The following is a 14,220-nucleotide window of genomic DNA, read 5'->3' on the forward strand; positions in this document are numbered from 1 at the left end:
GAGAGAGAAAGGCTGGCAGAAGATTTATTTCAAGAAATAACAGCAGAAAACTTCCCTAATCTGAGGAAGGAAACAGACATCAGGTCCAGGAGGCACAAAGAACCCCCATCAAAATCAACAAAAGCGGGCCGACACCAAGACATATTGTAATTGAATTTGCAGAATATAGTAATAAAGAAAAAACCTTAAAAGCAGCAAGATAAAAGAAGTTGTCAACTTACACAGGAAAACCCATAACGCTACCTGGAAATTTCTCAAAAGAAACTTGGCAAGCCAGAAGGGAGTGACATTATATATGCAAACTGCTGAATGAGAAAAATCTGCTCCCAAGAATACTCTATCCAGCAAGGCTACCATTCAGATTAGAAGGAGAAATAGTTTCCCAGACAAATGAAAACTAAAGGAGTTCATGACCACTAAACCAGCCCTGCAAGAAATATTAAAGGGAACTCTTTTGAGTGGAAAGAAGAGACCAAAAGTGACAAAGACAAGCTAGTATCAGAGAAAACCTCCCGAAATGACAAAAAAGTAATAAAATTACAATAACTACATATCTATCAATAATTACTTTGCATGTAAATGGACTGAACAAGACTCATCTATATGCTGGCCATAAAAGACTCATCTGAGATCTAAAGACATATGCAGAGTGAAAGTGAGGGGATGGAGAAACATTTATCATGCAATTGGATGCCAAATGAAAGTCACAGTAGCAATACTTATGTCAGAAAATTAGACTTTCTGTTCTTGTATTGTTTTTATCCTGCTTTTGTATTTTGGGTAGTACTGGCCTCATGCAATGATTCTGAATGTGTTCCCTCTATTCCGTTATCTGTAAAATTTTGATAAAGATTGTCATTAATTATTTTTCTTAAATGCTTGGTAGCTTCACCAAAGAAACAAGGTGATCTAGAGCTTTTCTGTGCTGGGAGATTTTTTATTCCTAATTCAACTTTAATTCTTGTTATTGGTCTAAGAAGATGTTCTACTTCAAGATTCATGATTCAATCTTTTTTTTTTAAGATTTTATTCATTTATTTGACACACAAAGAGAGAGATCACAAATAGGCAGAGAGGCAGGCAGAGAGAGAGAAGGGGAAGCAGGCTCCCTGCTGAGCAGAGAGCCTGATGCAGGGCTCGATTCCAGGACCCTGAGATCATGACCTGAGCGGAAAGCAGAGGCTTAAACCACTGAGCCACCCAGGTGCCCCGATTCATGATTCAATCTTGACAATTTGTTTGTTTTTAGGATTATCTGGGTTTTTTCCTAAGTTATCTGATTTGTTAATATATAATTGTTTCTAGTAATCTGTTACCATACTATGTATTTTTGTGGTTATCTGTTCTATTTTTTTCTCTTCCATTTATTTTGTTTTTTGTTTTTTTTTTAAGATTTTTTTATTTATTTGACACAGAGAGATCACAAGTAGGCAGAGAGGTAAGCAGAGAGTGGGGGAGAAGCAGGCTCAGCTCTGAGTAGAAAGACTGATGCAGGGCTCAATCCCAGGGCTCTGAGATCATGACCTGAGCCGAAGGCAGAGGCTTAACCCTCCAAGCCACCCAGATGCCCCCCTTATTTTGGTTTCTGAGACTGAGGCTTCTCTTTTTTTTCTTAGTTGATGTAATTAGAGCATTGTCAATTTCGGGGTTTTTTGGTTTTTGGGTTTTTTTTTTTTTTGGAAAACCTGGTCATTACTTTCAATATTATGTTATTGCTTATTCTGGTCTCTACTTTATTTATTTCTGATTTTTCTTTGTTATTTCCTTCCTCTACTAAATTTCAGCCAAGTTTCTTCTTTTTCTAGTTCCCTGTGGTATAATGTTGTATATTTGAACTTGTTTTCTTAATATAAGCATTTATCGCATAAAAAATCATAATTTAATAGAGAAAAGGAATAAATAGATAGTAGGCAAAGTGAGAGTGGCTCTATTAATATGTACATGTTGCTCTTAAAATTGAAATCATTAAACAGATAAAGAAAGACATTCTATGTATACAATAAAGATAAGATATATAAAGAATATTTAAGAATTATAAGTTCATACTCATAAAAATAGAAGCTAAACATTTACCATGATAAGTTTTATGGTTTCAGCTTTTTTGGACAAGAACTTAAGGACCATAAATAATGTAAAGTATTTTATGAACTGGTCTTTTAACCAACTTATCTAAACTACTCCTGCCATCACTTCCACCCAAGGCCAGTTAATCTATAACATATCATGCTGTTCACTTAGTTTATAAAATGTACCAAAATTTTACACTGTCTTGTTTATTTGTGTGTTTACTTATTTATTGTGCTCCTGTCATTAGTATATAAGTTCCCCAAGGGCAGTGATCTTATCTATTTAGTCCACCATTATATCCCTCATTCTGAAAATAATGCCAACGACACAGTAACATTTACTGAATTAATTAATCAGTTAATACCTTTCATGTTCCACCATTTCAGAAACAGATGGATTTTTGGAAAAAAATTCTCTTAGAGTTTCATTTCTTTTACTTCTTCTTGGCAACAGTTCTACAGTCTTAATATGAGAGATGACAAAAATGTTACAAATTAAAGCTAAACTCTAAACACAATATTATAATTTACTCATACTCTAATGCTTATCTCTTGACATTAAAATACAGTGATTTCTTTATACCACCCAATTAAAATTACTATCAAAAGAAACAAAAAATATGATTGTAAAAATAACCATGTGATAACTTAAGAATTATAATATACTGGGACACCTGGGTGGCTCAGTCAGTTAAGTGTCCAACTCTTGATTTGAGTTCAGATTATGATCTCAAAGTTGTTAAGATCAAGCCCCAAGTCAGGCTCCAAGTGTAGACTGCTTAAGTAAGATTCTCTCTCTCCCTCTGCGCCTCCTCCCTCCCACTTACACGCACATGCCAGCGCTCTCTTTTTTTCTCTCTCTCGCAAAAAAAAAAAAGTAAAGAAAAAGAATTATAATGTACTGTATAATAATAAAATTATTTGTTGATATTTCCTTGTTTCATATTATAATAAATTATAATGTAGCCAATCATCTTTAGATATGTGAATCTCTTATTTCATTAACTTAAAATTCAAAACTCATAAGAAACTTACTCTTCCAATTTCCATTACTGCAGCTTTGAACTTCTTGGAAGATTTGGTTGTCTTTTTACACAAAACATTATCCTTATATTTCTTTCTTATTCCAAGTAGGGACTCATTCCTCCTGATATAAAAAGACAAAGTCAGTTAAAAGGATCTGTAAGAATTTGCAAAACTATACCAAAACAATAAATCTTTAATGAATGTTGTCACTGAACTTATAAGAGAAGAATACCTAAAATTGTTTGTGTCTCATGCATAAATTAGATTGTGATATTCCTGAACATCAAGGAATAGCTGGCCTCTTAAAAGAACAAAATGTAAATCATACCGCAAGATGTGATGAGAGCTGATGTGTGACATAGGAAAAACAGAATCGGATTGAAAATAAAACAACATGAACATGTCCCTTCAAAACAGAAAAGATAATTATGTAAGAGTGACCGTGGACAAGCTATCTTGCTTGCAACAGATTTCAGTCTCTTTGGTTCCATAATGTCCAGGCTCCTAGCCACTATTACTTTCTGGATACCAACAGGTCCTAAGCATTTTATCTGACTACAAAAACTTTTCTCCTCCCCTAATCATTTACTGAAGCTCTTAATCTCATTTTTTCAATCTGCCATGGACCCCTATGATAATTCTTCAAATATTGTTAAATCTCTTATTATCCCTCCTTCTACTCATACTTATTTTCCCTGCAACTTATATATTTTCTAAAAATTATATTTCTTTGAGTAAGTATTTGCTAATTCCAGCAAAATCCTGCTATAATTGGGGTGACCGGGTGGCTCAGTTGGTTAAGTGGCTAGAAGCCTGGACAAGTCAGTTAAGCAACCAACTCTCAGTTTGGGCTCAGGTCATGATCTCAGGGTCCTGGGATTGAGCACCAAGTCAAAACAGAGTCAAATTATCCCTCTCCCTCCCTCCCATTCTTCCCTCCACATGCATTCTCATTTTCAAGTAAATAAATAAAATCTTTAAAAAAAACAAAAACCCTCCTATCACACGATAACTGGGGTCCAAAATTTTAAAGGGAATAAAATGTAGGGTCACATCAATAGAAGGCTAATGAAATGACTGGGTGAGTCGGGATAGCTAGTTACATGGTTTGGAGTTCCAAATCTTAGTCTCAATGGCTGTTGGCCATGTGGTTCAATTTTAATGACGATCATCCCGGATCCTGTGGTTGGTTAGGACTCCAGAGCAGCTGCAGCAATTCCAAGTGTCCTCAGCTAATTAGCATTCATTTCAGCAAATGTTTAGTCTGCCTGAACTAAGTAGTTTAGACCAGTGAACCACGGGGAGGGGGGATCCACCCTCTGCAACTTGCACTTTGATAACTGGTTGCCTACCATTTCCAAAGCAGGTTGGTCTCTTCCCTACCTCCTGAATCTCCTACCCCCAGAAAGCTTGAGCTGGTTGCTGTTATTGCAAAAAGAGATGCGAAGGAGAGGAGTTCACAAATAAACACTTGCCATCCTGCTATCTTCTCAACATTCACTCCCATGCTCTGAAGAACTTTCATGCCTTAAACAATTAAACTCCTCCACTTCTCAACTTCTTCACAGAATGCTTCCTCCTAGCTTTTTATTTTGCTTATGGCATGTTATGAAAAATGGTATTTTAAAATTTCTATGTAGTCAATGCTATCGATCTTTGATTTCATGGCTTATTCATTGTGTTGATTACTTATATTATTACCTGTTTCTAATCTGAAACTTTGAATCCCAATAGATATCTGCCTATTATTTCACAAACAGAACTGTTATACTTTATCTGATAATACAAATCTCTTTTGCTTTTTCACTTTTTGAATATTTTTTATTATTCTACACAATTCCATAAAACTAACATGATTGGAATTACATTAAATCAACAAATTAATCTGAAGATAATAGAAATTACAGTAGTCCATCTGCCCATCAAGTAATGCACTATATCCCCATTTATTCAAGTCATTTTAAAAAATATCTCTTAGTAAAAATGTTTGGTCTTCTTTTATTAGCCTACGTCCCCTCACAAATCCTGATAAATTTAATCCCATGCTTCATAGAAATGGGATCATCTTTCCATTATACTTTCTAGTTGATATGGGAAAGCTATTGATTTTGTAGCTATCTATCCTATGGAATTCTATTATTATTTCTGATAGTTGTCAGTTAATTAGCTTAAGTTTAAAAAATTATTGTTTGCAAATACCAATCATTTTTTCTCCCTTTCAGAGTATTTCACTGTGGAATTCATTTGATAAACATTTTTGAGACCCTATTATGTGACAATCACATGAATTTTAATCCTAATTTCTATTTCTTATTTTAATGCATAAGCAAGAATTTTCAGAACAATATTAAGTGATAGAGGGAATAATAAGTTTCCTTATTATAAAGCTTATTTTAAGAGAAACTATTCTTCTAATCCTAATTTGCCAAGAACGGTTGTTGAATTTCACCACATGACTTTTTAGCATCTACCATAAGCTCCTTTGACTGCCAGTAATAATTGCATTTACAGATTTCCTACTATATTTATATTGATAATAACATCTATGTTTTCAACACCGAATTTATAAGCTATTTTATGAATTTCTGTTTCTATATACTGCTAAGTAAGACTGATTTATAATTTTCTATTTTTTAAATTCTTTTTATAAACCTGTTATCAGAGACTCCTGTGATAAATTTACTAGGAAATTTTATACCCATGTGTTGAAGTAGCTTTATATAAAGTAAAACTTATTTGTTCCTTTAAATTATGAAAGAACTAGCCTAACAAAAAAATCTGAGCCATTCAAATTCTTTTTAATACTTCGGTCAATTTTTATAATTTAAATTTTTCCAGATTATCATCACTTTCCATGAGAAATTTCAAATTCATTCATATTAAATTGTACAGGCTGTTATCTAATGTTTGTTCAAACCCTTCCAAATTTAGAATTATTACCTCTTTGGATTACTTGTATTTCACTTTTTCTTATTATGGTGGCTGGAAATTCACCTAATTTATTAATATCTTCAAAGAACTAGCTCTAGTAGCTATCAATTAAATGATTTTTTTTTTAAGAGAGGGAGGTGGGGGTGTGGAGGGAAAGGAAGAGAAATATTCTCAAACAGGCATGGAACCATATGGGGGTTCAATCTTACAACCGAGACCATGACCTGAGCTGAAGTCAAGAGTCCAATGCTTAATAACCAATTGAGCCATCCAAGTGTGCCTTTAATTATATGATTTTAAAACCAACTTATAATTGTTTAATTTCAATTTGTATTTTCATTTTCTGTTTTCTGCTTTCTTATATCTATTTTATTTTTCTAATTGCTTGAGTTCAATAAAAATTCATTTTATTTTTCTTATTTAGTAATGGAGGCTTCTAAAGCTAAGAATTTCTAATTGCTATTTTGAGCACATTTGATACTACTGTTTCTCATTATCATTACTTTCAAAAGTCTCTACACTTTTGGTTAGATTTCTTTTTTGATCCAATAAATATATATACGACAGTCATGTATTTTGTTATAAAATTTCAGTTTTATTATACTGTAAGAGAATGTGGTCTTTACAAATTTTAGTCTAGGTTTTCTACTGAGCCCTATTTTGCAACTTAAATATTACTTTTTTAAAAATTTAATAAGTGCGGGGTGCCTGGGTGGCTCAGTGGGTTAAAGCCTCTGCCTTGGGCTCAGGTCATGATCTGAGGGTCCTGGGATTGAGTCCCCCATCGGGCTCTCTGCTCAGCAGGGAGCCTGCTTCCTCCTCTCTCTCTGCCTGCCTCTCTGCCTACTTGTGATCTCACTCTCTGTCAAATAAATAAATAAAATTTTAAAAATTTTAAAAATTTTAAAAATTTAATGAGTGCATTAAAGGATGTTTAGTCTCAATTGTCTGTGTATATATATGAAATTAGTCTTGTTAAATATATATATTTCTGTGTCCTTTTGTTCTTTTTAAAGTAGCATGTTAAACTCTCTCAATACTATTATATTTTGTGAAATCAGTTATTTCAGGAGTTATTTCCATATACATTGATTTTTTTTGTGATGTAAAACATGAAAATTCATGAAATATCTTGTGATTTATAGGCATTATTGGTAGAATCACCCACTTTGAATATGAAAAGGCAGAACTGAAAATAAGTAACAAAGAGATCATTCTTTAAATGTTACCAGGACAACTGGTAAACGGAGGGGGGGGAGACCTAAAGTTTAACCTAAATCCCCATACCAAAATAAATTTCCATATGGATTAAACCATTAAATATAAATTGTGAAACCATAAAATTGGAAGAGAATACAGCTGCATATTTGCCTGTTGCAGAATATTTTCTTTGTGCAAAAATATGTTAAGCATAAGAACATAAAAAGAAAATAGATATTCCTATCAAGGTAGAAATCAAGGTGTTCCATCTGTTCCTCCTGTATATTCCCTGGACTTGGAGCAGAGCATCTTAAAACATCTGCTCAGCCTTGAAAACTGAAATCATTACCTTTGTTTTGAACTCAGTGGTACTGCTCAATCTCCAACCTTGAGTCTTTTGTTATACCACTGGTCAATACTGCTAAGCCACTCACTCTGCTTTTCTCTTCCAAAATATCTATTATTCTTAGGTTGGACCTCCACAGTCAGCCCTCTAAATTTCACGGCAAACCAAAAGTATTTTCTGTTTCTCTTTGGAATTAAGAATGTAATTCGCAGCTTCTAAACTTCTAATCTCAGCTACAGTCTTTTTAATTTAATAGCACTTTCTGATTAATTCTGGGAATACTATAACCTGTTTCATTTAATAAAAGCAACTTCCTCCTTTATCATTTGAGAATATGAAGTATATATATTCCAAGCTTTAGTTCTAATAAATGAAGGGCCTGTTTTAGGAAGAATGTTTTTCTATATGTTTTTTTGAAAATGTTTTTCTTTTGCTGCCATTGTTTAAATAGACCTCATGTTATTGATGTTTCTTTTTTACTAAAATGAGAGAGAGGTCTATGCCCAATGGTGAAGCAAAAGCCCAGTCCTTGGAAGAAAATGTTTTTTGTTTGTTTGTTTGTTTACTTATTTATTTACATACACAGACACAAATCCTCACTTTCTCTTTGGTGGCTCTTTACCCCACCCTAGGTGTATACCCCATCTTCTTTTTCATCCACCTTATATATCTTAAAGTGACAATGTTACCTATCTTTTAAAGTGATAAATATTAATAAAATATATATTACAAATACCTTTTCAAGAAGTCATAAACAGGATTTGTTATCTCCACCATAAGATGAAATTTTTCATCATTCATACATTTTAGCATAACTTGTGTAAAGAATTCTAGGAATCTAGGTCTCTGCTTAAATTTCATAACTGTGAAAAAAAAAGAAGTGTAACAGTAAATGTGGCAAGAACTCCTGTCTAAGATCAAATAATCCTTTATAGTCTATATTTCATTTATTTTTCCAAATATCTCAGTGTTGAGAAAGAGTTCATTAAAGTTGCCTCTACTATATGACAAGTTAGGGGAATAAATTACTGATAATTATCAGAATTACTAGTTACCCTAATTTTTTTCACTTTGAGTTAAACAGTAATATTGCTATTTCTTCACAGCTGAACTTAAAGATCGCTCACATTTTTCAATTCCCTAGTTTTCACAGCTTCATAATATTACTTACTACCAAAATAAGTCACCATCAAGGTTCTGTCTTTCCAGACTTTAAATCACATTACTTATAGTCAATATTCTACATTATTCCGAATGGGTAAGAACCTACTTACCTTCTAGGTAAGAGACTAGAAAGGTGAAGCTTTCAGACAACCATAGAACCCACAGAATAAATGATCTTCAGTAGAAAATTGAATGAACAGCATTTATACATTTAGGTTACCTACCTTCTTTCACAGCACCTTTGACCGACCAGTTTAAAACAATAGGATAAAGAAATATAGGGTCCTCTGCTCCTGAGAGTTCAGTTGTAACATCTAAGGTTTAAAAAATTAGTAAGTTGTAGGTTCCATTTAGCACGAATGACCAAAAAATGAAAATTCTTTGGAAGGAATAAAAAATAAGAAAATGCTCAAATATTCATTTTAAATTACGTGCCTTCAAAATGTCAGCTATATCATTATATTTTGGAGTTGAAAAACTCCAGTGATCTCAATTATTTTCATTTTTTCCCCCCCAAAAAGCCAAGGAGTCCACCACCAAATAGGTGAATAGTGTCCAGGGCATGAGTCTCTCGTATTCAATAGCTGTCATATATCAGCAAATCCCAGACTTCAAAATACACCAATTATGTTAACTTCGTGTTTTCAAAATTACCTTTAAAAGACAGTAAAGTATAGATAATGAACAGTACAGCTACTGGAGCCAGGCTGTCTGGGTTCAAATTCTAACACTGATGCTTTTTAGTTATAAGACCTCGGGAAGTTACTCAAAATCTCTCTGCCTCTGTTTCTTTACTTTAAAATGAGGATAATAGTACTTCGCCCATATGGTTCTTATATAAGAGTTAGATGTATACGTATAAAACATTTAACATAGTTCCTGGCACACAGAAAGCACAGTATAAAACTATTATTTTTATTACTGTCTTGTTATTAAATCTATTATTTAGCTAGTAACATTATATTGTACTTCTTAGTTTGTATTGATAATATGAAAATAATTCACATTTCTTAAACACTTTACATTTTGGGGCATATGGATGGCTCAGCTAAGCATCCGCCTTCAGCTCATTCACAATCTTGGGGTCTTGGGATTGAGCCCTGCGTTGGCCCCACGTCGGGCTCCCTGCTCAGTTTGGAGCCTGCTTCTCCCTCTGTCTCCCTCCCTGCTTGTGTGTGTATGCATTCTCTCTCTCTCGTGAGTAAATAAAATCTTAAAAAAAAATAAATCAGGTTTACTGGTTATGTGAATAATAGAGCCTTGGGTTCAACCCATAAATTGAACTTGAAACAGACTTGGAACATACTGAGAGAGAGAGAAAAATATCCAGGTTTGGGAATTCTGGACCCACATATAACTGAGGTACACAATAAGAGAGGTGAAGAAAGTACACTGAATTCTATGAGTGGAGTCAACTCCAAAGAGGCTGAGGGCCCCAAAGTGGAACCTCCGACTTGAGAAAAATTAAGAGAGAAAAGGTACTCTCTTGTTCTTCTAAAATATTTGAAGTACCTGCTTTTAAAAAGTGTGATAATATTTATCATCACCAGAAGCTAAATCAATTTCTTAAGCAGATTTCCAAACTGCAAACTCCAAAATTCCAATCATTGTGTTAACATTGGTCCATTATGAAATTACTATTTGGCACAATGACCTAAAATTAAACTACTCTTTTACTTGGGTAGACCGTGATTCAGATCACTCACACATGAACAACCTGCACGCTACCCTTTTGTTTCTCGGTTACATTTTTGCCTAAAGTAGTGATTCTCAATTTTGTGTCCTCCTCTCCGATATACCTGGCAACATTTGCCTCCCAGGTGATTGTCACAGCTGGTGGGATGGTGTGCCAGGTATGTACAAGTGAAGGCCAGGGATGCTGCTCAGCGTCCTGTGGTGCCCCACAGCAAAGAATTAGCTGGCCCAAATTGGCAATAATGTTGAGGGGGAAAACCCTGCTTTAGAATCAGAAGATTTAGGCTCAAAAACAAGCCAGCTATGTAATCCTAAATAAATCACTTAATCTTCATGAACCATGTGGGGGAGAGGGAAGTGGTTAACAATCCGTTATTAACAGAGTATTGCTAGGATTACTAGCATAATGTAAAAGTACCTTAAAGGATTTACCAAATGCTAATCTCATCTTAATCCTTTTAACAAAATATTTTCTGATTTTAAAAAACATAACACTAAACAGAAGTATCTAGAAAGGAAAAAAAATTACTACATTGCTTTGTCAGTTTGAGTAGGTGGGTCTCCAACAAGGCCAGCTGTTCATTTATTTTTTCAGGTAATAATATCTGCTGTGGCTTCTTAGGCTTGGAAAACTTCTTAGAAGAACCCTAAAAACATTGGTTAAGTGTCAGAATGTACCTCAACATGTTTCAACAATTGTCACTTTCAAGTAATAATCTTTAAATTATTATTTCATAGTTTCATGCTTGGTAGACAAAACTATGATCTACATGGCCAAGTGATATAAATTAATAATAGTCAGTCATTTCATTCTAACTAAATGAAAAACGTAACACTCAGTGTTTTATATAGGTTGACCAAAAAATTTATTCTCTTCCCTCTCCCTTCTAGTAACTGCCCCCCTCCCCCAACTAGCACCACCCCTTTCATCCAATACACACACTCTTTTGAAAGCAGATGAGGGTCAAACTCTAAAAAACCCTCAAAAGAAAATTCCCAGCCTGCCCTCAGAAATGTATTCCTTTTTCCTTTTCCCTTTCTTTTTCCCTGAGGAGCTTCTTTACAACTAAGCTAATTGCCTTTGCTGCTCTGCCTTTCGGTGAAACATAACAAGATCGGCAATTAGTGGATTAAGAATTGGCAGGTTTGTGTTCAGACTCCCCACCATGTTTTCAACAGTCTGAGCCTGAGAACTGAAGATGTTAATGTCTCCTGTTCTCCAAAAAAAACAAAAAACCAAACCAAAACAAAAACCCTCCCAAGCCCCTATAGGCTTAAAGGGACCTTGAGTGGCTATAAGGAGTTCTGACTCCTCTAAATTTGGTACTAGCTTCTCAGCCCCTACAGCCTTAGAAAGAAGTAGCATGACCTTCTGCTGGGCTTGAGGCTCCACGGAAAGAAGCAAGGAGTCCTGCCCTACAGTGATGTGAAGGAACAGGGTTGTGACTCAAGGCCTGGGTGGCATAAACAGCCCAGCTGATGGACTCTGAGAGCGAACAACACTCGGTGGAAAAAGCCCTCAAACTGCATCCAGCTTAATCAAAACTCTCTCTAGACAAAATAACCCCCATCCCAAAAAAAGAATTATGGCCTAAAAAAAAAAAAAAAAATGCATCCAGGAAAACAGTGGTGAATTCTGAAGCTTTTTTGTGGCAAGCAAACACTTACATATAATTCAGCATACAAAAGAGACAGAAATGGGGCTATTCCAATGGAAACAGAGTCCAGAAGTGATAGTCTCCACCCCTACACCAGTCAGTGAAGGGGCTTCAAGTGATTCCTAGTGCTCCTCAAAAACCCAATAAACTAAGCAACATTTCACAATTTGATCCACAAAAACACATAACCACATGGTCTCTATAAGAGACCCTTCCATAAGACCCATGCTTGGGAGGCAGATAATTAAAAAGCCGTCTCAGACATTAGCAGTCTCATAAAGAAGATAATTTAGGTGTCACAGTGAGTTTAAGAAAAATCTACTGTGAACAAAATAAAAAGCTCTGACATGTATTTACTACATTTGATAACCCACCCAGCATAATAAAATCCTCAATCTGAAGGAGACTTTAGAGGGCTTTTAGTTCTAGGTTCTGCTGGGTGTCGGAAGCTTTCTATCAATGCCTGACTACTGATCAGTACTGGTGAGAGGGGACTCTTCAGTATTCTAGCAGGAATTCCTTTAAATAAGGAAGGTCTTCACCACATATTACTTTTTGTTTATATAAATATGACTAATTTAAAACTGATCAATGTTCTAACACATTTGCTAAAACCACATGACCCTTAAAAGACTCAAATAAGGGGCGCCTGGGTGGCCCAGTGGGTTGAAGCCTCTGCCTTCGGCTCCTGGGATCAGCCCCACATCCGGCTCTCTGCTTAGCAGGGAGCCTGCTTCCTCCTCTCTCTCTCCTCTCTGCCTGCCTCTCTGCCTACTTGTGATCTGTGTCTGTCAAATAAATAAATAAAATCTTTAAAAAAAGAAAAAAGAGACTCAAATAAGTATATTTTTTAAGATGAGAAATAAAAATCAATTACCTCCTCTTGTATTTCTTCTTGGTCAGACACACCAAATAGAGATTTGCATGCTGATGTGATATCCAACATCTTTTTTCCATAATTTATAATCATTACTGCCAGGTCATATTCTTTCCATGAACGCAGGATCTAATTAAAAATATTTATTAATTATCTCTGTTGGAAACATTTGTCTATTTTCAAGTGTCATCAACCATCTTTCATAAATTCACAAGCCCATTAATGTATTGAGTCTAAGAATTCCCCTGATTTTCTAATGGAAACTGGAAGTTTACCTCCAGATCTTATTTCCCAACAATTAAAACTGCATGATCCCACTATTTTAAATAAAGGACAAATAATAAGATTATCTGATCAATTATGAATTCCCCATATTTCTGGGACATATAGCCCTACATGTTTTGGTGTAGGAAGTTAACAATTAAGAAAATATTTCCACTTAAAGACAATTATCATATGATCTCCCTGATATGAGGAAGTTGAGAGGCAATGTGGGGGGTATCGGGGGTAGGGAAAGAATAAATGAAACAAGATGGGATTGGGAGGGAGATAAACCATAAGAGACTCTTAATCTCACAAAACAAACTGAGAGTTGCAGGGAGGGTAGAGAGAGGGTGGTTGGGTTATAGACATTGGGGAAGGTATGTGCTATGGTGAATGCTGTGAAGTGTGTAAACCTGGTGATTCACAGACCTGTACCCCTTGGGCTAATAATACATTATATGTTGATAAAAAATAAAAAATTATTAAAAAAAAGAAAATATTTCCACTGAAAAGATCCATGCAAAAACAAATCATTCTAAAAAGATCATCAACTACCACCTCCTGTCTTGAGTTGCTTTCTACATGAAATGGTACATTACTGACATCATAATATCTTGGGTTGGGAGGGAGTAGTTATATCAGTAAATGATTTAAAAGACATTCTGGCAGTGGACTAGACCAGAGATAAGCTGTTTGGGCCAGATTCTCTGTGAACACTAGGGGAAACAGACACTGCAATCATAAAAAGGGGAGCCCCTCTCATGCACAATTTGTTACTAATTACTACTCCTTGGCCTTCTCTCGCAAGCCCTTACCTACCTCTCTAGTATAAACCACTCATTTCCTTATACCTTAAGCTTACAAAATACTGAGCCAAATATAAATTCTGATACTTCCCATGGTTTCAGGACTTCATGCCTTCATATGCCTGAGGCATTTTTCAGAATAACTTGCCCACCTTATTTATAAAGCTTTACCTAGTCATTAAAACCT

General features: G+C 34.9%; 1 protein-coding gene across 1 annotated transcript in view; it reads right to left on the reverse strand.

Moving 5' to 3' along the window:
• Positions 1-14,220, reverse strand: part of CFAP54 (cilia and flagella associated protein 54) — a 309,373-nt gene that overhangs the window by 161,952 nt on the left and 133,201 nt on the right. Inside the window, exons 27-32 of the mRNA XM_046012575.1 lie at positions 12,964-13,092; positions 10,961-11,075; positions 8,958-9,047; positions 8,306-8,432; positions 3,102-3,213; positions 2,432-2,529 (exon numbers count right to left, since the gene is read on the reverse strand). Of these exons, the coding sequence (XP_045868531.1) occupies positions 2,432-2,529; positions 3,102-3,213; positions 8,306-8,432; positions 8,958-9,047; positions 10,961-11,075; positions 12,964-13,092 (671 nt within the window). The remainder of the gene's footprint in view (positions 1-2,431; positions 2,530-3,101; positions 3,214-8,305; positions 8,433-8,957; positions 9,048-10,960; positions 11,076-12,963; positions 13,093-14,220) is intronic.

The sequence above is a fragment of the Meles meles genome, chromosome 7, assembly GCF_922984935.1.
Source record: "Meles meles chromosome 7, mMelMel3.1 paternal haplotype, whole genome shotgun sequence".
Taxonomy (NCBI): domain Eukaryota; kingdom Metazoa; phylum Chordata; class Mammalia; order Carnivora; family Mustelidae; genus Meles; species Meles meles.